Genomic DNA, 24718 nt, shown 5'->3' on the forward strand with positions numbered 1-24718 from the left:
ATTCCCAATTCCTTCGCCTCCACCGCATCTGCTCCCAGGATGAGGCATTCCACTCCCGCAGATCTCAGATGTCCTTGTTTTTCAAGGACTGCAACATCCCCCCCGCAGTGGTCGAGAACGTCCTTGACCGTGTCTCCCACATTTCCTGCAACTCATCCCTCGTGCTCCATCCCGACAATAACCACCAAAAAAGAATCCCCTTCATCCTCACGTACGACCCCACCAACCTCCCGATCCAACGCATCATCCTCCGACACTTCTGCCATCTGCAGTCGGACCCCACCATCAAAGACATTTTTCCCTCCCCACCCTGGTTTGCTTTCAGAAGAGACCACTCTCTCTGTGACTCCCTTGTCCACACTCCCTTCCAGCTCCACCACACCCGGCACTTTCCCAACCACAGGAAGTGCTACACCTGCCCCTACACCTCCTCCCTCACCCCCAACTCAGGCCCCAAGAAGACTTTCCACATCAAGCAGATGTTCACCTGCACATCTGCCAATGTAGTACACTGCATCCGCTGTACACGTTGTGGCCTCCTCTACATCGGGGAAACCAAGTGGAGGCTTGGGGACCGCTTTGCAGAACACATGCACGCAGTTCGCAATAAACAACTGCACCTCCCAGTCGCGAACCATTTCAGCTCCCCATCCCGTTCCTCAGACAACATGTCCATTCTGGGTCTCTGCAGTGCGACAACGATGCTGCCAGAAGGTTGCAGGAATGACAACTCATATTCCGCTTGGGAACCCTGCAGTCCAATGGTATCAATGCGGATTTCACAAGCTTCAAAATCTCCCCCTCTGTCTACTGCGTCTCAAAACCAGCCCAGCTCGTACCTGCCTCCCGAACCTGTTCTTCCTCTCACCTACCCCCTCTTCCCACCTCAAGCCGTACCCCCATTTCCTGCCTACTAACCTCATCCCGCCCCCTTGACCCTGTCCATCCTCCCTCGACTGACCTATCTCCTCCCTACCTCCCCACCTACACATCCCTGCCTCTTTAACTTATCTGCCTTCTCTCCACCTATCACAATTCTGTTATGTTTACTTTAGTGATGGAAAGGGATAGGTGTATACCTAGTGGCAAGAGTTATAGCTGGGGAAAAGGCAATTACGATGAGATAGGCAAGATTTAGGAAGTATAGGATGGGGCAGGAAACTGCAGGGGATGGGCACATTAGAAATGTGGAGCTCATTCAAGGAAAAGCTCCTGTGTGTCCTAGATAAGTATGTAACTGTCAGGCAGGGACGAAGCTGCAGAGCGCGGGAGCCGTGGTTTACGAAGGAGGCGGAATCTCTGGTCAAGAGGAAGAAGACGGCTTATGCTAGGCTGAGATGTGAAGGCTCAGTTAGGGCACTTGAGGGCTACGAGGTAGCCAGGAAAGACCTAAAGAGAGAGCTCAGAAGAGCCAGGAGGAGACATGAGAAGTTGTTGGCGGATAGGATCAGGGTAAACCCTAAGGCTTTCTATAAGTATTTAAGGAATAAAAGAATGACGAAAGTAAGATTAGGCCCAATCAAGGATAGTAGTGGTAAGTTGTGTGTGGAGTCAGATGAGATAGGGGAAGCACTAAATGAATATTTTTCAACAGTATTCACTTTAGAAAACGACAATGTTGTCGAGGAGAATACTGAGATACAGGCTACTAGACTAGGTGGGATTGAGGTTCACAAGGAAGAGGTATTAGAAATCCTTCAGAGGGTGAAGATAGAAAAGTCCCCTAGGCCGGATGGGATATATCCTCGGATCCTCTGGGAAGCCAGGGAGGAGATTGCCGAGGCTTTGGCATTGATCTTTAACTCGTCATTGTCTACAGGAATACTGCCAGATGACTGCAGGATAGCAAATGTGGTTCCCCTGTTCAAGAAGGGGAGTAGAGACAACCCTGTTAATTATAGACCAGTGAGCCTTACCTCAATTGTTGGTAAAGTGTTGGAAAAGGTTATAAGGGATAGGATTTATAATCATCTAGAAAAGAATAAACTGATTAGGGATAGTCAGCACGGTTTTGTGAAGGGAAGGTCGTGCCTCACAAACCTTATTGAGTTCTTTGAGAAGGTGACCAAACAGGTAGATGAGAGTAAACCGGTTGATGTGGTGTATATGGATTTCAGCAAGGCGTTCGATAAGGTTCCCCACAGTATAGGATATTGTACAAAATGTGGAGGAATGGACTTGTGGGAGATATAGCAGTTTGGATCAGAAATTGGCTTACTGAAAGAAGACAGAGGGTGGTAGTTGATGGAAAATGTTCATCCTGGAGACCAGTCACTAGTGGTGTACTGCAAGGGTCGGTGTTGGGTCCACTGCTGTTTGTCATTTTTATAAATGACCTGGATGAGGGCGTAGAAGGATGGGTCAGTAAATTTGCAGATGACACTAAGGTCGGTGGAGTTGTGGATAGTGACGAAGGATGCTGGAGGTTGCAGAGAGACATAGATAAGCTGCAGAGCTGTGCTGAGAGGTGGCACATGGAGTTTAATGCAGACAAGTGTGAGGTGGTGCACTTTGGTAGGAGTAACCGAAAGTCAAAGTACTGGGCTAATGGTAAGATTCTTGGTAGTGTAGATGAGCAGAGAGATCTCAGTGTCTATGTACACAGTTCCTTGAAAGTTGCCACCCAGGTTGACAGGGCTGTTTAGAAGGCATACCGTATTTTAGCTTTTATTCGTAGAGGGATCGAGTTCCGGAACCAAGAGGTTATGCTGCAGCTGCTCAAAACTCTGGTGCGGCCGCACTTGGAGTATTGCATACAGTTCTGGTCACCGCATTATAGGAAGGATGTGGAAGCTCTGGAAAGGGTGCAGAGGAGATTTACTGGGATGTTGCCCGGTATGGAGGGAAGGTCTTACGAGGAAAGGCTGAGGGACTTAAGGCTGTTTTCGTTTGAGAGAAGATTGAGAGGTAACTTAATTGAAACATATAAAATAATCAGAGGGTCAGATAGGGTGGATAGGGAGAGCCTTTTTCCTAGGATGGTGACGGCGAGCACGAGGGGGCATAGCTTTAAATTGAGGGGTGAAAGATATCATACAGATGTCAGAGGTGGTTTCTTTACACAGAGAGTAGTAAGGGAATGGAACACTTTTCCTGCAACGATAGTAGATTCGCCAACTTTAGGTACATTGAAGTCCTCATTGGACAAGCATATGGACGTACATGGAATAGTGTAGGTTAGATGGGCTTCAGATCGGTATGACAGGTCGGCACAATATCGAGGGCCGAAGGGCCTGTACTGTGCTGTAATGTTCTGTGTTCTATGTTCTCTGTTCTATCTTTTCCTCTCATCATCTTCGATCTGCCTTCTCCTCTCTTCCTATTTATTTCAGAACCCTCTTCCCCTCCCCCATTTCTGATGAAGGGTCTGGGCCTGAAACGCCAGCTTTTCTGCTCGTAAGATACTGCTTGCCCTGTACTGAGATGAGGAGAAACTACTTTACTTAATTGTTAGCGTTTGGAATGTGCTGCAGGGGAGTGTGGTGGAAGCAGATCTCATCGGAGGTTTCAAAGAGAGAATTGAATTCAATGCAATCGTTTATTGTCACATGTATGCAATGTAAAAATATAGTGGAAAGTGTGTGGCATATATACATGGTGCCATTCACATTAACTTCGAATAAGATAAGAAAGATATGATAACTGAAGAGAGTCCAATTTTCATTTCTGCTGCCACATTGCCATTCAGAGCTTTCCAGCCCTCGCCATGCCTCCGCCAATGTCCCACTCCAGGCTTTCCAGCCCCCGACATGCCTCTGCCAGTGCCCCAGTCCCGCCCCAAAGAATCGTTACATTTCGAGCCAGGAATCAAAATAATTGATCGATTGAATCCAGAAGGTTTAATTTACAATTAAAACATAAGAATCGCTCGTCTCAATAAGTACAGCATCATGCTTCTTACTGTTTTATAGCAAGCTCCTATTGAATTGACAGTGTAATTTGTTCAAGGTTAATTTGTTCTGCCAAACAAAAACAGAAACCAGGCTCCTTGAGATAATAGGAACTGTAGATGTTGGAGAATCCGAGATAACAAGGTGTGGAGCTGGATGAACACAGCAGTGGACTGAATACTTTCAGTCAAGGTCCGTCTGCCAATTCTGCAGAGACTTGGAATGTTTTATGACTGGGTTTTTTTAAAAAAAATCTAATTTTGCTTCATTGAGGCTATTAACAATTATATTTTTGTTTCACAGAAGCTTGTGTATATTGGCAGTGTTATTGAAAGCTGCAGCGAAATATTGATGGTGAAAAGACAAAGATCTGTCACCAACAACAGCTGTGACACAAATCAAATTAAATATCCATAGGACATCTTAAATAAATGAACACATATTTAATTTTGTTGTGGCAGTGGTTGTCTGGAGACTGGACTGGAATCCCTGCTGAAGGCTGCTGGCAGCAATCTTCTAATTTTGAAGGTATCCCATTGCCCAAACATCCTGACTGATCGTTCTCTTTGGTTGGCAAGCTGTTACTGCCGTGCACTACAAGCAGTAACTTACAGGTTAGTGAAATGGTAATTTATTTGTTGCAACTTCTTTAAGCTGCAGTCAGAAGCAATTGCAATGCCATTCCTAAATAGAGCAGTGTGATGCTGAAAATATTCAACATGTCTGGAATTGCTTTCAAAGAGAGAAACACAGTTAAACTTTCACATCAATGACCTATCGTAAAAACTGATGATAGCAAATTTGTAACTGGTTTTGAGCATGTGTAGAAGCAGGAAAAGTGTTGTGATGGGAAGAACAAAGGGAGAGATCACAGTACTTTGAGCGAAGAGTCGTCACAGAAGACTTCACAGAGAAAACATCCCTGACAGCTGGATCAGGGGAACAAAGGTGTTTATGAATGAAGAAGAAAGACTTTTGAGAGACAAACATAAAACATAGAACATTACAGCACAGTACAGGCCCTTCGGCCCTCGATGTTGTGCCGACCTATCATACCGATCTGAAGCCCATTTAACCTACACTATTCCATGTACGTCCATATGCTTGTCCAATGACGACTTAAATGTACCGAAAGTTGGCGAATCTACTACCGTTGCAGGCAAAGCGTTCCATTCCCTTACTACTCTCTGAGTAAAGAAACTACCTCTGACAACTGTCCTATATCTTTCACCCCTCAATTTAAAGCTATTGCCCCCTCGTGCTCGCCGTCACCATCCTAGGAAAAAGGCTGTCACTATCCACCGTATCTAACCCTCTGATTATTTTATATGTCTCAATTAAGTCACCTCTCAACCTTCTTCTCTCTAATGAAAACAGCCTCAAGTCCCTCAGCCTTTCCTCGTAAAACCTTCCCTCCATACCAGGCAACATCCTAGTAAATCTCCTCTGCACCCTTTCCAGAGCTTCCACATCCTTCTTATAATGCGGTGACCGGAACTGTACGCAATACTCCAAGTGCTGCCGCACCAGAGTTTTGTACAGCTGCAGCATAACCTCTTGGTTCCAGAACTGGATCCCTCTATTAATAAAAGCTAAAACACTGTATGCCTTCTTAACAGCCCTGTCAACCTGGGTGGCAACTTTCAAGGAACTGTGTACATGGACACCGAGATCTCTCTGCTCATCTACACTACCAAGAATCTTACCATTAGCCCAGTACTTTGCCTTCTGGTTACTCCTACCAAAGTGCATCACCTCACAGTTGTCTGCATTAAACTCCATGTGCCACCTCTCAGCCCAGCTCTGCAGCTTATCTATGTCTCACTGCAACCTACAGCATCCTTCGTCACTATCCACAACTCCACTGACCTTAGTGTCGTCTGCAAATTTACTAACCCATCCTTCTACGCCCTCATCCAGGTCATTTATAAAAATGACAAACAGCAGTGGACCTAACACCGACCCTTGCGGTACACCACTAGTAACTGGATGAACATTTCCCATCAACTACCACCCTCTGTCTTCTTTCAGCAAGCCAATTTCTGATCCAAACTGCTATATCTCCCACAATTCCATTCCTCCACATTTTGTACAATAGCCTACTGTGAGGAACCTTATCGAACGCCTTGCTGAAATCCATATACACCACATCCACCGGTTTACTCTCATCTACCTGTTTGGTCACCTTCTCAAAGAACTCAATAAGGTTTGTGAGGCATGACCTTCCCTTCACAAAACCGTGCTGACCATCCCTAATCAATTTATTCTTTTCTAGATGATTATAAATCCTATCTCTTACAACCTTTTCCAACACTTCACCAACACTGAGGTAAGGCTCACTGGTCTATAATTACCAGAGTTGCCCCTATTCCTCTTCTTGAACGGGGGAACCACATTTGCTATCCTCCAGTCATCTGGCACTATTCCTGTAGACAATGACGAGTTAAAGATCAATGCCAAGGCCTCGGCAATCTCCTCCCTGGCTTCCTAGAGGATCCGAGGATAAATCCCATCCGGCCTAGGGGACTTATCTTTCTTCACCCTCTGTAGGATTTCTAATACCTCTTCCTTGTGAACCTCAATCCCACCTAGTCTAGTAGCCTGTATCTCAGTATTCTCCTCGACAACATTGTCGTTTTCTGGAGTGAATACTGTTGAAAAATATTCATTTAGCGAGTTTTACTTTATTTTCTTATTACTTGAGTTTATATAAGTGAAACTTGAGTTTATTGGAATAGCATACCAGTAGAATTTAATTCAGGCTGCTTCATGCATGGGATTTGGACAGATTTAAACAGATTTGAGGGTTAGTGTCCCAGATCTTTAAGTAAAACTTAGGTGAGAAAAATCTGTTTAATTTCGGTTACTTGTGGTTCACCTGCACATCTGCCAATGTGGCATACTGCATCCACTGCACCTGGTGCGGCTACCTCTACATTGGGGAAACCAAGCGGAGGCTTGGGGACCGCTTTGCAGAACACCTCCGCTCAGTTCGCAACAAACAACTGCACCTCCCAGCAAACCATTTCCACTCCCCCTCCCATTCTCGAGATGACATGTCCATCATGGGCCTCCTGCACTGCCACAATGATGTCACCCGAAGGTTGCAGGAACAGCAACTCATATTCCGCCTGGGATCCCTGCAGCCATATGGTATCAATGTGGACTTCACCAGTTTCAAAATCTCCCCTTCCCCTACTGCATCCCTAAACCAGCCCAGTCCGTCCCCTCTCCCCACTGCACCACACAACCAGCCCAGCTCTTCCCCCCCACCCACTGCATCCCAAAACCAGTCCAACCTGTCTCTGCCTCCCTAACCGGTTCTTCCTCTCACCCATCCCTTCCGCTCACTCCAACCCGCACCCCCATCTACCTACTAACCTCATCCCACCTCCTTGACCTGTCCGTCTTCCCTGGACTGACCTATCCCCTCCCTACCTCCCCACCTATACTCTCTCCACCTATCTTCTTTACTCTCCATCTTCGGTCCGCCTCCCCCTCTCTCCCTATTTATTCAGTTCCCTCTCCCCATCCCCCTCTCTGATGAAGGGTCTAGGCCCGAAACGTCAGCTTTTGTGCTCCTGAGATGCTGCTTGGCCTGCTGTGTTCATCCAGCCTCACATTTTATTATCTTGGAATTCTCCAGCATCTGCAGTTCCCATTATCTCTATTACACTGCTAAAGATGTGCTGGGATTTGAAGACGCTTCCCAAATTTGCCAAGAAAATTTAGAAAAACAGAGGAAGGATATACTTTCAGAATTAGCAAACAGGCTAGAATTCGGTTTAACGAGGCACAAGAGGAGAAGCTGAAATTGTTAAGGATTTACTCAAGCAGTTAGGTATACCAGAGAAACAGGAAAGTACGAGGGTGTAAGAAAAAATCAAATTGCAAACAAGACAATTGGAGTTAGTGAATGAATGAGAATTGAAACGGTCTTAATTACGTAGCTGATAAGGGTTCAACTATGAGGAGAGGGAAGTCAACACAGGACTGGGGATGAGATTCCAACATTTAAAAGCCATTTGGGTAAGTACTTGAATAATAAAGGTTTGGAGGGATATGAACCAAGAGCAGGCAGGTGGGTCTGGTTTAGTTTGGGTTTATGTTTGGCATGGACAGGCTGGACCGAAAGGTCTGTTTCCTAGCTGTTTGACTCAAGAACTCTCCAGTTTCAAGCAGAGGAACAACAAAAAAAATGTTTGCGTTGGAAAAGATTAAGTTGGAATAAGAAGCAAAAAGACTTCAAATAGCAGAAGGACAAGAGCAAGTTAGAAGTGAGAATGAGCAAATTCATTATAGTCAATAGCCCAGTAGGGATGAATACAAATATGTCCAAACATTACCAACCTTCAATAAAAACGTAGAAGCCTTTATTTCCTTTGAGAAATTGGCAAAGCAATTGAATTGGCCATAGAGATAATGGGAACTGCAGATGCTGGAGAATTCCAAGATAATAAAATGTGAGGCTGGATGAACACAGCAGGCCAAGCAGCATCTCAGGAGCACAAAAGCTGACGTTTCGGGCCTAGGCCCTTCAAAGGCCTAGGCCCGAAACGTCAACTTTTGTGCTATTGAATTGGCCATAGGCTGTGTGAGTATTTGACTTCAGACAAGGTTGGTAGGCAAGGCTAGTGAGGTGTTTGTAGTGCTGTTAGGGGAGGTGTCAGGAAACTGTGAAGGTGTGAAACAGGCTACTTTGAGTGCCTAAAAATTGGTACCAGAAGCATAGAATGTAGAACAGTGCAGCACAGTACAAGCCCTTCGGCCCACGATGTTGTGCCGAACTTTTAAGCTAAGCCTAAGGTCTGTCTGACCTCCACCCCTACCTTATACTATCATCAATGTGCCCACCTAATAGCCACTTAAATATCCCAAATGAGGCCGACTCCGTTACCCTCTCTGGCCATGCATTCCACGCCTCGACCACTCTCTGAGTAAAGAACCTACCTCTGATGTCTTCCCTGTATCAACCACCACTCACTTTAAAAGTATGCCCCCTCATGATAGCTACCTCCACCCTTGGCAAAAGTCCCTGGCTGTCCACTCCATCTATACCTCTCATCATTTTATACACCTTTATCAAGTCACCTGTCATCCTTCGTCGTTCGAGAGAGAAAAGCCCGAGCTCTCTCAACCTTTCCTTGTAAGATCTTCTCTCCATTCCAGGCAACATCCTGGTAAATCTCCTCTGCACCTTTTCCAATGCTTCCACATCCTCCCTGTAATGGGGTGACCAGAACTGGACACAGTACTCCAGACGTGGCTGAACCAGGCTTTTATATAGCTAGAGCATAACTTCACGGCTCTTGAACTCGATCCCTCTATATAGGAAAGCTAACACACCATACGCCTTTTTAACAATTCTATCCACCTGGGTGGTAGCTTTCAGGGAACTGTGGACATGAACCCCAAGATCCCTCTGCTCCTCCACACTGCCAAGAATCTTTCCGTTAACCATGTATTCAGCTAAATCATTTACAAAAATCACAAATAGAAGAGGATACATGATGGATCTTTGTGGCACACCACTCTTAACTGAACACCATGTTGAATATTTTCCATCCACTACCACCCTTTGTCTTCTCAGAGTCAGCCAGTGCTGAATCCAATCTGCCACATTTTTCCCATCCCATGCCTCCTTACCTTCTGCATGAATCTCCCATGTGGAACCTTATCAAACGCCTTACTTAAATCCATGTGTACCACATTCACTGCTCTACCTTCATCAACATGGTTGGTCACCTCTTCAAAGAATTCAATCAGGTTCGTGAGGCATGATCTACCCCTCACAAATCCATGCTCACTATCATGAATCAAGCTGGGCCTTTCCAAGTGATCATAAATCCTATCTCTCAGAGCTCTTTTCAATAATTTGCCCACCACTGATGTAAGACTAACTGGCCTGTAATTTATGTGGTTATCCCTGTTTCCTTTTGCCTCTCTCTGATCTTCTGGCACTATATCCGTGGACAGTGAGGACGTAAAGATCATCACGAAAGGCCCTGCGATCTCTTCCCTTGCTTCCCATAGAATTCTTGGATAAATCCACCTGGCACCTCTTCCTTACTAACATCGACCTTGTCTAGCCTACCAGCCTGTTTCACACTGTCCTCCTCTATAACTAGGTCCGCCTCAGTTGTGAATAACAAAGAAATATATTCATTAAGGACCTCTCCTATCTCTTTAGGCTCCGTGCACAAATTCCCTTTACAATCCTTGATCGGCCCTACCCTTTCTCTCGTCATTCTCTTATTCCTCAAGTACGTGTAAAAAGCCTTGGAGTTTTCCTTGATCCTATCTGCCAAGGTTTTCTCATGCCCCCTTATCGCTCTGCTAAGCTCTTTCTTCAGCTCCTTCCTGGATAACCTGTATCCCTCCAGAGCAATTTCCGTTCCTTGTTTCCTAAATCTTATGTAAGCATCCTTCTTTTTCTTAACTAATCATTCAACCTCTTTTGGGAACCAAGGCTCCTTCACGCAACTGCATCTTCTCTACCTGCTCAGGACAAACATATTAAGCACACACAGTATGCATTTCTTAAACAATCTCCACATTTCAATTGTGCTCTTCTCTGACAGCATCTGTTCCCGATTTATGTTACCCAGTTCTTGCCTAACAGAATTATAATTACCCTTCCCCCAATTTTAAGTCTTACCCTGCTGTATGTACCTATCCTTTTCATTGACTATTGTAAAAGTAACAGAGTTATGATCGCTACTGCCAAAATGCTCTCACAGAACAAAGAACAAAGAAAATTACAGCACAGGAACAGGCCCTTCGGCCCTCTAAGCCTGCGCCGATCAAGATCCTCTGTCTAACCTGTCATCTATTTTCTAACCGTCTGTGTCCATTTGTTCCCTGCCCATCAATGTACCTGTCCAAATATATCTTAAAAGAAGCTAACGTGTCCGCGTCTACCACCTCCGCTGGCAACACGTTCCAGGCACCCACCACCCTCTGTGTAAAGAACTTTCCACGCATATCTCCCCTAAACTTTCCTCCTCTCACTTTGAACTCATGACCCCTAGTAATTGAGTCCTCCACTCTGGGAAAAAGCTTATTGCTATTCACCCTGTCTATACCCCTCATGATTTTGTAGACCTCAATCAGGTCCCCCCTCAATCCTTGTCTTTCTAATGAAAATAATCCTAATCTATTCAACCTCCCTTCATAGCTAACACCCTCCATACCAGGCAACATTCCTGGTGAACCTCCTCTGCACCCTCTCCAAAGCATCCACATCCTTCTGGTCATGTGGCGACCAAAACTGCACACAGTACTCCAAATGAGGCCGAACCAAAGCCCTATACAACTGCAACATGAGCTGCCAACCCTTGTACTCAATACCCCGTCCAATGAAGGAAAGCATGCCATATGCCTTCTTGACCACCCTATTGACCTGCGTTGTCACCTTCAGGGAACAATGGACCTGAACACCCAGATCTCTCTGTTCATCAATTTTCCCCAGGACTTTTCCATTTACTGTATAGTTCGCCCTTGAATTTGATCATCCAAAATGCATCACCTCGCATTTGCCCGGATTGAACTCCATCTGCCATTTATCTGCCCAACTCTCCATTCTATCTATATTCTGCTATAATCTCTGACAGTCCCCTTCACTATCTGCTACTTCACCAATCTTAGTGTCACCAGCAAACTTGCTGATCAGACCACCTACACCTTCCTCCAGATCATTTACATATATCACAAACAACAGTGGTCCCAGCACAGATCCCTGTGGAACACCACTGGTCACAGGTCTCCAATTTGAGAAACTCCCTTCTGCTACTACCCTCTGTTTCCTGTTGCCCAGCCAGTTTTTTTATCCATCTAGCTAGCACACCCTGGACCCTCTCCTACCCAAAGGTCTAACACTTGGCCTGGTTCATTACCCAAGCACCAAATCCAAAGTGGCCCCTCCTTGTGTTGGTCAGTCTACATACTGTGACAGGAATCCTTCCTGAATACATTGGACAAAATCCGCTCCATCTAAACTATTACAACTAAAATGTTTCCAATCAGTATTTGGAAAGTTGAAGTCACCCATGACGACAACCCTGTGACTTCTGCACCTTTCCAATATCTGCCTCCCAATCCGCTCCGCCACTTCTCTGCAACTATTAGGGGGTCTGTAAAAAAAAACCCAACAAAGTGACTGCTCCTTTCTTGTTCCTGACCTTAACCCAAACTGACTCTGTAGACATTTCATTCTCGAACTGCCTTTCAGTAGCTGCTATTACTAGCCCTGACTGGGAATGCCTCTCCCCTGCCTCTTTTTCCACTCTCCCTCATTCTTTTAAAGCATCTAAATCCCGGAACTTCCAACAACCATTCCTCTCCCCGAGTTACACAAGGTTCTCTAATAGCCACAGCATCGTAGTTTGAAGTACCAACCCATGCTCTAAGTTCATCTGCCTTATTTCTGATACTTCTAGCATTGAAGTATACACACCTGAAACCATCTCTGTGTCCACAATTATGCTCCATCGACCGCATTTCTTTGTAAACAATCTCACTCCCTGTTGGAAGGCTGAATACCTCATCCTCTGAACTATAAATCCGGTTCCCCACTCCCTGCTATCTGGTTTAAACCGTCCCATGTAGCTCAAACAAACCTCCCTCCCAGGATATTTGTGCCCCTTCTGGTTCAGGTGCAAACCGCTGTTACTGTACAGGTCCTGCCTTCACCAGAATGTGCTCCAATTATCCACATAATAAGCATGTAGACAACAGTACAAAAACATAAAGAAGGAACTCGGCCAGACTTACGTCGAATTTGAAACAATTAAACATAGTAACTTCGATAAATGGGTAAGAGCATTAAGGATAGAAAAGACATATGAGGATCTAGAGAGAGATTATTCTGCTGGAGGAATTCAAAAACTCACTTCCAGAAATGATGAGAATACATGTTGAGGAACAGAACGTATAAACAGCGAGAAGAGCTGCTGAGGTGGCAGATGAATACGCATTAGTGCATAAATTGGATTGTAGCTTCCAACAGCAATTTGTTTTCGTGAGGGATAGAAATTGGGAAATATGGAGATCCTTCAATCAAAAACAAAATGTAGATCACTGGGAATAGTTTACCACATTTGGTTAAATAGAGGGTGAAAAAGAGGTGAAAGGCCTTAGGTGTTTTCACTGTAATGGAGGCGGCTACAAAGTCACCGTGCCAGTAGTTTAAGAACAGTACTGGGAAGAAGGATATGGTAAAAGATGGTAAACCAGTGGGATTAGTTGATGTAGTGAAGGAAATCCCAAGAGAAGTCGAGGAGCCTAGCCACAGGCTGGATCGAGAGATGATGCCCAATCTCAACAAAAGGCTTCACCTCTGTGGGTAAGGTTTACTCAGGAGGAACTGGGGATAAGGTGAAGAAATTAAAATATTGAGAGATACGGGAGCTAAGTTGTCTCTAATAGTAAAGAGATGAAAATATTTGTACTCCTTATGCAATGTAACCCAAGAGAGTGATAATCTATGGAATAAATTGAAAGAATTTTAGCGTTCTCCTTGTAAGATCAGATTGGAAAGCCTAATCAAGACTGGGGAATGACTGTAATGGTAATGGTTGAGTGGGTGATATGCCAGGCCATGAGGTTACAGATTGTGCTGAAGTACAGTTTTCCTGCTGGTGATGGCCCATATCGCCACATGGATGTCCAATCTTGAGTTGCTAGATCTGTGCAAAATCTGTCCCATTTAGCACGGTGGCAGTGCCACACAACACAATAGAAGTTATTCTCAATTTAGTCTCCACAAGGCTGCGATGGTCACTCTTCCTGGCACTGTCATAGACAGATGCAGCTGACGGATTAGTAAGGATGAGGTCAAATAGGTTTTTCTTGCTTGTTGATTCCCTCACCACCCGCCACAGACCCAGTGTAGCAGTTATGTGCTAGAGGACCCGACCAGCTCGATCAGTTGTCCTGCTGTCGAGCCACTTTTAAAACATAGAACGTAGAACAGTACAGCAAAGTACAAGCCCTTTGGCCCATGATGTTGTGCCGACCTATTATCCACCTAAGATCAAACTATCCTGCATACCCTACATTTTACTATCCTCCATGTGCCTATCCAAGAGTTGCTTAAACGTCTCGAAAATATCTGACTCCACTACCTCTGCCGGCTGTGCGTTCCACACACCAATCACTCTCTGTGTCATGAACCTACCTCTGACATATCCCCTATACCTTCCTCCAATCACCTTAAAATTATGCCCCCTCATAATAGTAATTTCCACCCTTGGAAAATGTCTCTGGCTATCCACTCTATCTATGCCTCTCATCATCTTGTACACCTCCATCAAGTCAGCTCTCATTCTTCTTTGCTGCAATGAGAAAAGCCTGGTTCCCTCAAACTTTCCTCATAAGACCTGACCTCCAGTCCAGGCAGCATCCTGGTAAATCTCCTCTGCACCCTCTCTAAAGCTTCCACATCCTTCCCATAATGAGGTGACCAGCATTGAACACAATATTCCAAGTGTGGTCTAACCAGCGTTTGAGAGCTGCAGCATAACCTCACGGCTCTTAAACTCAATTCCCATGCCAATGAAAGCCAACACACCATACACTTTTTTTAACAACCCTACCAACTTGTGTAGCAACTTTGAAGGATCTGTGGACGTGGAGCCCATGATCCCTATTTTCCTCCATACTGCCAAGAATCCAGCCATTAACCCTGTATTCTGATTTCAAATTCAACCTTCAAAAATGAGTCAAATGAGTTTGCACTGGCCCTACAATATTTTAATATTTATGTTACAATGTTTCAGAGACAGTTGTGCATACAGACCACAACCTTCTCAACTTTTTGGAAAGATTTAAGGACAAGAATGCCAGACTCTTTGTTGGTGTCTTATGCTGCGGTCTATTAATGTACAGATTGTACATGTTACAGGTCATAAAAATGTTATTGCCGATGCGTTATGACGGGTTTAAAAGGAAATGTGTAGATAAGATAGAACCGTTATGGTCCAATGTTACATATGTTTGCAGAATTAGCGTGAATGGTGTAACTATACATTACTGACCTTTGTACCTTGCAATAATGATGTCAAGATTTAGAGAAAAAAGATGAAGCCAACTTTTCATGATGATGGTCTTTTTTGTTGAGAGAGGGCAATGTTACGAACTTGTGTCGAGTACTCATGAATTAGAAACAAAGAAACCTACAGTGCAGGAACAGGCCCTTCGGCCCTCCAAGCCTGCGCTGATCAAGATCCTCTGTCTAACCTGTCATCTATTTTCTAACCATCTGTGTCCATTTGCTCCATGCCCATCAATGTACCTGTCCAAATATATCTTAAAAGACGCTAACGTGTCTGCGTCTACCACCTCCGCTGGCAACACGTTCCAGGCAACCACCACCCTCTGTGTAAACAACTTTCCACACATATCTCCCTTAAACCTTCCTCCTCTCACTTTGAACTCATGACCCCTAGTAATTGAGTCCTCCACTCTGGGAAAAAGCTTTTTGCTATTCACCCTGTCTATACCCCTCATGATTTTGCAGACCTCAATCAGGTCCCCCCTCAATCTCCGTCTTTCTAATGAAAATAATCCTAATCTATTCAACCTCTCTTCATAGCTAGCACCCTCCAGACCAGGCAACATCCTGGTGAACCTCCTCTGCACCTTCTCCAAAGCATCCACATCCTTTTGGTAAATGTGGCGACCAGAACTGCACACAGTACTCCAAATGTGGCCGAACCAAAGTCCTATACAACTGCAACATGACCTGCCAAGTCTTGTACTCAATACCCCGCCCAATGAAGGAAAGCATGCCATATGCTTTTTTGACCACCCTATTGACCTGCGTTGTCACCTTCAGGGAACAATGGACCTGAACACCCAGATCTCTCTGTTCATCAATTTTCCCCAGGACTTTTCCATTTACTGTATAGTTCGCCCTTGAATTTGATCTTGGAAGGCAGGAAGCTAAAATTTGTTTGTAAAAGTGGTAGGGAGGAAGTGTGCATGGTCCCTTTTAGAGATAAAGTGCTTTTTGAGCTTAGAGATTTACACAGAGGGAAAAATGTGCCTGTGTGTAGCTCAAGATATACAATCAGTTCTGAAAAGGAAACATGCCAAATGGCTGTGTGCTTGGAAACCTTAGGCTTGTTTTGATGTTTTGGCAACTAGCTGGAATCAACCAATTAATTTAAATCAAGTTTTTCTTGATTGAAAGCCAATTGAATTTAAATCTGACGGTTTTGACGTCCACAAGCCAATGCTCTTGTAAGAAAATTGATACATCATCCAAGGTATATAAGTTTATATGTTCATTATATATAGCAGCAGAATTAGGCCATTAAGCCCATCAAAGTCTGCTCCACCATTTGATCATGGCTGATATGCTCCTCACCCTCATAACCCATCAACCCATTACTAATTAAAAATCTGTCTAACTCCTTAAATTTACTCACTGTCCCAGCATCCACTGCAGTTTGTGGTAGCGAATTCCACATTTTCACAACCCTTTGGGAGAAGTAATTTCTCCTCAACACCGTTTTAAATTTTCTACCCCTTATCCCAAGACTGTGAACCTTCATTCTATAATGCCCCAAAAGAGGAAATATCTGTTCCACATCTATATCTTTTAACATCTTGAATACCTCAATTTGATCTCCCTTCATTCATTTAAATTCCAGCAAGTACTGTTCAGTGTCTCTTGATATGACAAACTCCTCATCTCCTGGATCAATCTGGTAAACCTCCTCTAAACCACCTCCAATGCCACCACCTCTTTCCTCAACTAATGGGACCAAAACTGTGAACAATACTCCAGGTGTGGTCTCACCAATGCCATGTATAGTTGCAACAATATTTCCTCACCTTTAGATTCTATTCCTTTAACTATAAAAACCAACATTCCATTCACTTCCTTTTTTATCTGTTGTACCTGCAAGTTAGTTTTCAACGACTCATTAACAAGGACACCCAAATCCCTACGCACTGGAGCTCCCCAAAGTCTCTCACAATTTAGATAGTAGGTCACCTTCTTATTTTTCCAAACAAAATATATGACCTTGCACTTACTCCATCTACCACTTTTTGGCCCACTCTCCTAAACTATCTATATCTATTTGTTCTTATTTCCTCACTGCAATTTACCATCCCTCATATTTTTGAGTCATCTGCAAATTTCGCCATAGAGCCTCCTATCCTTCTATCCAAGTCGTTAATGTAGATTGTAAATAGCTGGGGTCCAAGGACTGAACCCTGTGACACCCCACTTGTTTCTTCCAGCCATCCAGAAAAAAAATTATCCTGACTCTCTGTCTTCTGTCAATCAGCCAGTAACCTATCCAAGCTAATAAATTACCCTGAATTCCATATGATCCAACCTTGTGAATTAACCTTTTATGCAGCACCTTATCAAATGCTTTTAGGAAGTCCAGATATATTACTTTTACAGGATCCCCGTTATCCACTTTTCTTCTTACGTCTTTGAAGAACTTTAGCAAATTAGTCAAACGTGATAAGCCTTTCATAAAACCATGCTAGTTCTGATGGATAATGCTTTGACTTTCCAAATGTCCTGATATTGCTTCCTTGCTAATAGGTTTTAATACCTTGCCAACAACAAATGCCAAACTAACCAGTGTATAAATTCTAACATATTGCCTCCCTCTTTCTTTGATGACAGACATTGTATTAGCATTTTTCCAACTCACTGGAACCTTTCCCATGTCCAGGGAGTTTTGGAATATTGAAACCAATGGATCCACTATCTCCACTGCCACTTCCTTTAACACTCCACGATGTCGGCCATCAGGCCTGGAGGACTTGTCTGCCCAAATGAATCATAATAGTTTGGTGAGGAACTCAGGGGGAGGCAATGGCCGAGTGGTATTATTGCTGAGAGATAATGGGAACTGCAGATGTTGGAGAATCCGAGATAAGAAAGTGTGAATTTGGATGAACACAGCAGTCCAAGCAGCATCTCAGGAGCACAAAAGCTGATGTTTCGGGCCTAGACCCTTCATCAGAGAGGGGGATGGGGAGAGGGTTCTGAAATAAATAGGGAGAGAGGGGGAGGCGGACCGAAGATGGATAGAGGAGAAGATAGGTGGAGAGGAGAGTATAGGTGGGGAGGGGATAGGTCAGTCCGGGGAGGACGGATAGGTCAAGGAGGCGGGATGAGGTTAGTAGGTGGGAAATGGAGGTGCGGCTTGAGGTGGGAGGAGGGGATAGGTGAGAGGAAGAACAGGTTAGGGAGGCGGGGTTGAGCTGGGCTGGTTTTGTGATGCAGTGGAGGGAGAGGATGCGCTGGACTGGTTTTGGGATATTATTGCTGGACTGTTAATCCAGAGACCTAGATAACGTTCTGGGGACTCGTTGTCAAATCCCACCATGGCAGATGGTGAAATTTGAATTCAATTCATATCTGGACTTAAGAGTCGAATGATGACCATGAATCCATTGTCGATTGCTCAATGTATGGCCTCAGGGACGAGGCTGATGTCCCTGACTCCTGCATGTGCAGGAAGTGTGTCCAGCTGCAGCTCTTGTTAGATCGCATGATGGCTCTTGAGCTGTGGATGGACTCATTTTGGAGCATCCACGATTCTGAGGAAGATGTGGACAGCTCGTTTAGCAAATTGGTCACACCGCAGATTAGGATTGCTGGGGGAGAAAGGGAATGGGTGAGCAAAAGGCAGAGAAAAAGCAAGAAGGCGGTGCAGGTGTCCCCTGTGGTATACCCGTCCAAAACAGGTATACCGTTTTGGATACTGTTGGGGAGATGGCTCACCACGGGAAGGCAGCAGTAGCCAGGTTCATGGCACTGTGGCTGGCTCTGCTGTACAGAAGGGCGGGAAAAAGAGTGGAAGGGCGATAGTCATTGGAGATTCGATTGTAAGGGAAGCAGATAATGAGACTCCCGAATTGTATGTTGCCTCCCAGGTGCACGGGTCAGAGATGTCTCAGATCGACTGCAGGACATTCTGAAGGGGGAGGGTGAACAGCCAGTTGTCGTGGTGCATATGGGCACCAATGATATAGGTAGAAAACGGGATGAGGTCCGACAAGCAGAATTTAGGGAGTTAGGAGCCAAGTTAAAAAGTCGGATTTCAGAGGTAGTCATCTCAGGATTGCTACCAGAGCCACGTGCTAGTCAGAGTAGAAATGAAAGAATAGGCAGAATGAATGAGTGGCGTCAGAGATGGTGCAGGAGGGAGGTGTTCAGATTTTTGGGACATTGGAGCAGGTGGGACTATTACAAATCGGACAGTCTACACCTGGTCAGGACTGGAACCGTGTTGGGGCTGTACTTCAGGCCTCCCAACAGCGAGTGTGAGACAGAGGTGCAAATATACAGGCAGATTATGGAAAGATGTAGGAGCAACAGGGTGGTGTGGTGGGAGATTTTAATTTTCCCAACATTGTCTGGGATTCACTTATTGTTAGGGATTCAGATGGAGCAGAATTAGTAAGGACCATCCAGGAGGGTTTTCTAGAGCAGTATGTAAACAGTCTAACTCCGGAAGGGGCCATACTGGACCTCGTACTGGGGAGTGAGCCCTGCCAGGTGGTTGACGTTTCAGCAGGGGATTACTTTGGGAATAGTGATTACAGTTCCGTAAGTTTTAGAATACTCATGGACAAAGACGAAAGTGGTCTGAAAGGAAGAGTGCTAAACTGGGGAAGGCCAACTATAGCAAAATTAGGCAGGAGCTGAGGACTGAGAAAAGAAAGATTATCCGGGGTGGGATTAGACAGCCATGGATGACAAAGGAAGTCAGGAAATATATCAAAGAAAAAGAGACAGCCTATAAAGTGGCCAAGAGCACTGGGAAATCAGAAGATTGGGAAGGCTACAAAAACAAACAGAGGATAACAAAGAGAGAAATAATGAAGGAGAGGATCAAATATGAAGGTAGGCTAGCTAGTAATATTAGAAATGAGAGTAAAAGCTTCTTTGAGTACATAAGAAACAAACGAGAGGCAAAAGTATATATTGGGCCGCTCCAAATTGATGCTGGAAGGCCAGTGATGGGAGATAAGGAAATAGCTGAAGAACTTAATAAGTACGTTGTGTCAGTCTTGACAAAAGATGGAAAATTATAGGCCGATTAGCCTAACCTCGGTAGTTGGTAAAATTCTAGAATCCATTGTTAAGGATGAGATTTCTTAATTCCTGGAAGCGCAGGGTCAGATTAGAACAAGTCAGCATGGATTTAGTAAGGGGAGTTCGTGCCTGACAAACCTGTTAGAATTCTTTGAAGAGGTAACAAGTATGTTAGACCAGGGAAACCCAGTCGATGTTATCTACCTAGACTTGCAAAAGGCCTTTGATAAGGTGCCTCACGGGAGGCTGCTGAGCAAGGTGAGGGCCCATGGTGTTCGAGGTGAGCTACTGGCTTGGATTGAGGATTGACAGAAGGCAGAGAGTTGGGATAAAAGGCTCCTTTTCGGAAGGGCAACCGGTGATGAGTAGTGTCCCACAGGGTTCAGTGTTGGGGCCGCAGCTGTTCACCTTATATATTAATGATCTGGATGAAGGGACTGGGGGCATTCTGGCAAAGTTTGCCGATGATACGAAGATAGGTGAGCAGGCAGGTAGTACTGAGGAGGTGGGGAAGCTGCAGAAAGATTTAGACAGTTTAGGGGCGTGGTCCAGGAAATGGCTGATGAAATTCAACGTGAGTCAATGTGAGGCTTTGCACTTTGGAGAAAAGAATACAGGCATGGACTATTTTCTAAGTGGTGAGAGAATTCTTAAAGCAGAAGTACAAAGGGATCTGGGAGTGTTGGTCCAGGATTCAGGATGGCTGACGATACCAAGATTCGGCAGGATCTGAGAAGTGTAGATTGGGAGAAACTGTTTGAAGGTAAACCCACATTTGAGATGTGGGAGGCTTTTAAGGAGCGGTTGATTAGCGTGCAGGAGAGACATGTGCCTGTGAAAATGAGGAATAGAAAAGGCAAGATTAGGGAGCCATGGATGACAGATGAAATTGTGAGACTAGCCAAGAGAAAAAAGGAAGCATACACAAAGCTTTGGAAGAATATCGGGAATGTAGGACCAATCTGAAACGAGGAATTAAGAGGACTAAAAGGGGTCATGAAATATCTTTGGCAAACAGGGTTAACGAAAATCTGAAAGCCATTTATTCGTACATAAGGAGCAAGAGGGTAAACTAGAGAAAGGGTTCGCCCACTCAAGCACAAAGGAGGGAAGTTATGCTAGGAGTCAGAGAAGATGAGATTCTGAATGAGTACTCTGTGTCGGTATTCACTGAGGAGACAGACATGACGGATGTTGAGGTTAGGGATAGATGTTTGCTTACTCTAGGTCAAGTCGGCATAAGGAGGGTGAAAGTGTTGGGTATTCCAAAAGGCATTAGGGTGGACAAGTCTCCAGGCCCAGATGGGATCTATCCCAGGTTTGTGAGGGAAGCAAGAGAGGAAATAGCTGGGGCCTTAACAGATATCTTTGCAGCATCCTTGAGCAGGGTGAGGTCCCAGAGGACTGGAGAATTGCTAATGTTGCCCCCTTGTTTAAGAAGGGTAGAAATGATAATCCAGGTATCATAGAATCACAGAATCCCTACAGTGTGGAAACACACCCTTCGGCCCAACAAGTCCACACTGAATCTCAGATCACCCACCCAGCCGCGTCCCCCTATAACCCATCTAATCTACACATCCCTGAACACGACGGGTGATTTACCATGGCCGGTCGACCTAACCTGCACATCTTTGGACTGTGAGAGGAAACTGGAGTACCTGGATGAAACCCACGCAGACACAGAAAATCGAACCTGGGTCCCTGGCAAGGTGTGGCAGCCATGCTCGCCACTGTGCCGACCTATACCTGTGAGATAATTAGAGACTGATGTGCCTGACGTCAGTGATGGGGAAGATGCTGGAGAAGTTACTGAGGGACAGGATCTATTAACCTTTGGAAGAAAATGGGCTTATTGTGATAGGCAGCATGGTTGTGTGCAGGGAAGCTCATGTCTTCCCAACTTGATAGAATTCTTTGAGGAAGTGACAAAGTTGATAGATGAGGGACCGATTGTAGATGTCATATGCATGGACTTCAGTAAGGCGTTTGATGAGGTTCCCCATCGTATGGGGAAAGTGAAGTCTAGGTAGATATACTGTTCTAGATTACCTGTAATGTGGAAACAGGCCCTTTGGCCCAACAAGTCCACACTGCCCGTTGAAGCATCCCACTCAGACCCATCCCTGTATAACTCACACACCCCTGAGCACTACAGGCAATTTAGCATGGCCAATCCACCTAGCCTGCACATCTTTGGACTGTGGGAGGAAACCAGAGCACCTGGAGGAAACCCACGCAGACACGGGGAGAATGTGCAAACTCCACACAGACAGTTACCCAAGGGTGGAATTGAACCCAGATCCCTGGTGCTGTGAGGCTGCTGCGCTAACCACTGAGCCACCATGCTGCCCTCATATGGGGACCAGGGTGTACTAGCTAGAAGGATAGAGAACTGGCTGGACAACAGGTGACAGACAGTTGTAATGGAAGGGAGTTTTTCAAAATGGAGAACTTTGACCAGTGATGTTCCACAGGGATCCGTATTGGGACCACTGTTGTTTGTGATATACATAATATGGTCTGTCGGAAGGTGTAGATGGTCTAATTAGCAAGATTGCAGATGACACTAAGATTGATGGAGTTGCAGATAGTGAAGGGGACTGTCAGAGAATGCAGCAGAATATAGATAGATTGGAGAGTTGGGCGGAGAAATGGCAGATGGAGTTCAATCCAGGCAAATGCGAGGTGATGCATTTGGAAGATCCAATTCGAGAGCGAACTGTGCGCTTAATGGAAAAGCCCTGGGGAAAATTGATGTACAGAGAGATCTGGGTGTTCGGGTCCACTGTACCCTGAAGGTGGCCATACAGGTGGATAGAGTGGTCAAGAAAGCATACGGTATGCTTTCATTCATCGGACGGGTTATTGAGTACAAGAGTTAGCCGGTAATGCTACAGTTGTATTGGACTTTGGTTCGACCACATTTGGAATGCTGCGTACGGTTCTGGTCGCCACATTTACCAAAAGGATGTGGATGCTTTGGAGAGGGTGCAGAGGAGGTTCACCACAATGTTGCCTGGTATGGATTGCGCTAGCTATGAAGAGAGGTTGAGTAGATGAGGATTATTTACGTTAGAAAGACAGAGTTTGAGGGGTGACCTGATTGAGGTCTACAAAATCATGAAGGGTATTGACTGGGAGGATAGCAAGAAGTAATTTCCCCATTGTGGGGGTCTTAATTACTAGGAGTCATGATTTCAAGGTGAGAGGGGAAAAGTTTAAGGGAAATATGCATGGAAAGCTCTTTACACAGAGAGTGGTGGGAGCCTGGAACACATTGCCAGAGGAGGTGGTAGAGGCAAGCACGATAGCGCCATTTAAGATGTGTCCAGACAGATACATGAAACAGCGTTAGGAGCAGAGTGATACAGATCCTTGGAAGATAGGCGACAGCTTTAGATAGAGGATCTGGATTGGCGCAGGCTCAGATGAAGGTAAGATTCTTGGTAGTGTAGATGAGCAGAGAGATCTCGGTGTCCATGTACACACATCCTTGAAAGTTGCCACCCAGGTTGACAGGGTTGTTAAGAAGGCATGCAGTGTTTTAGCTTTTATTAATAGAGGGATCGAGTTCCGGAACCATGAGGTTATGTTGCAGCTGTACAAAACTCTGGTTTGGCCACACTTGGCGTATTGTGTACAGTTCTGGTCACCGCATTATAAGAAGGATGTGGAAGCTTTGGAAAGGATGCAGAGGAGATTTACTAAGATGTTGCCTGGTATGGAGGGAAGGTCTTATGAGGAAAGGCTGAGGGACTTGAGGCTGTTTTCGTCAGAGGGAAGAAGGTTGAGAGGCGACTCATTTGAGACATACAAGATAATCAGAGGGTTAGATAGGGTGGATAGGGAGAGCTTTTTCCTCGGATGGTGACAGCGAGCACGAGGGGGCATAGCTTTAAATTGAGGGGTGAAAGATATAGGACAGATGTGAGAGGTGGTTTCTTTACTCGGAGTAGGAAGGGAATGGAACGCTTTGCCTGCAACAGCAGTAGATTTGCCAACTTTAAGTACATTTAAGTCATCATTGGATAAGCATATGGACGTACATGGAATACTGTATGTTAGATGGGCTTGAGAACGGTATGACAGGTCGGCACAACATCGAGGGCCGAAGGGCCTGTACTGTGCTGTGCTGTAATGTTCTATGTTCTAAGGGCCTGTTCCTGTGCAGTAATTTTCTTTGTTCTTTGTTCTTTGGTTGTTCGAAAACCCATCTCGTTCACTAATGTCCTTTAGGGGAGGAAACTGCCATCCCTCCTGGTCTGGCCTGCATGTGACTCCAGACCCACAGCAATGTGGTTGACTCTGAACTGTCTTCTATGCAATTAGGGATGGGCAATAGATGCTGCCTCGCCAGTGACTCCCGCATCCTGTTAAGGGATAAATCAATGTTTGACAGTTTGCTCGCTGAGCTGGAAGGTTAGTTTTCAGACGTTTCGTCACCATTCTAGGTAACATCATCAGTGAGCCTCCAATGAAGCGCTGGTGTTATGTCCCGCTTTCTATTTATGTGTTTAGGTTTCCTTGGGTTGGTGATAGAACATAGAACATAGAACATAGAACAGTACAGCACAGAACAGGCCCTTCAGCCCACAATGTTGTGCCGACCATTGATCCTCATGTATGCACCCTCAAATTTCTGTGACCATATGCATGTCCAGCAGTCTCTTAAATGACCCCAATGACCTTGCTTCCACAACTGCTGCTGGCAACGCATTCCATGCTCTCACAACTCTCTGCGTAAAGA

The 24718-nt window shown here is 45.1% G+C and overlaps 1 protein-coding gene across 1 annotated transcript in view; it reads left to right on the forward strand.

Annotated features, from left to right (window-relative positions):
* Positions 1–24718, forward strand: part of fbxo41 (F-box protein 41) — a 177415-nt gene that overhangs the window by 79435 nt on the left and 73262 nt on the right. Inside the window, exon 9 of the mRNA XM_059650909.1 lies at positions 4352–4504. Within this exon, the coding sequence (XP_059506892.1) occupies positions 4352–4504 (153 nt within the window). The remainder of the gene's footprint in view (positions 1–4351; positions 4505–24718) is intronic.

The sequence above is a fragment of the Stegostoma tigrinum genome, chromosome 1, assembly GCF_030684315.1.
Source record: "Stegostoma tigrinum isolate sSteTig4 chromosome 1, sSteTig4.hap1, whole genome shotgun sequence".
Classification (NCBI taxonomy): Eukaryota; Metazoa; Chordata; class Chondrichthyes; order Orectolobiformes; family Stegostomatidae; genus Stegostoma; species Stegostoma tigrinum.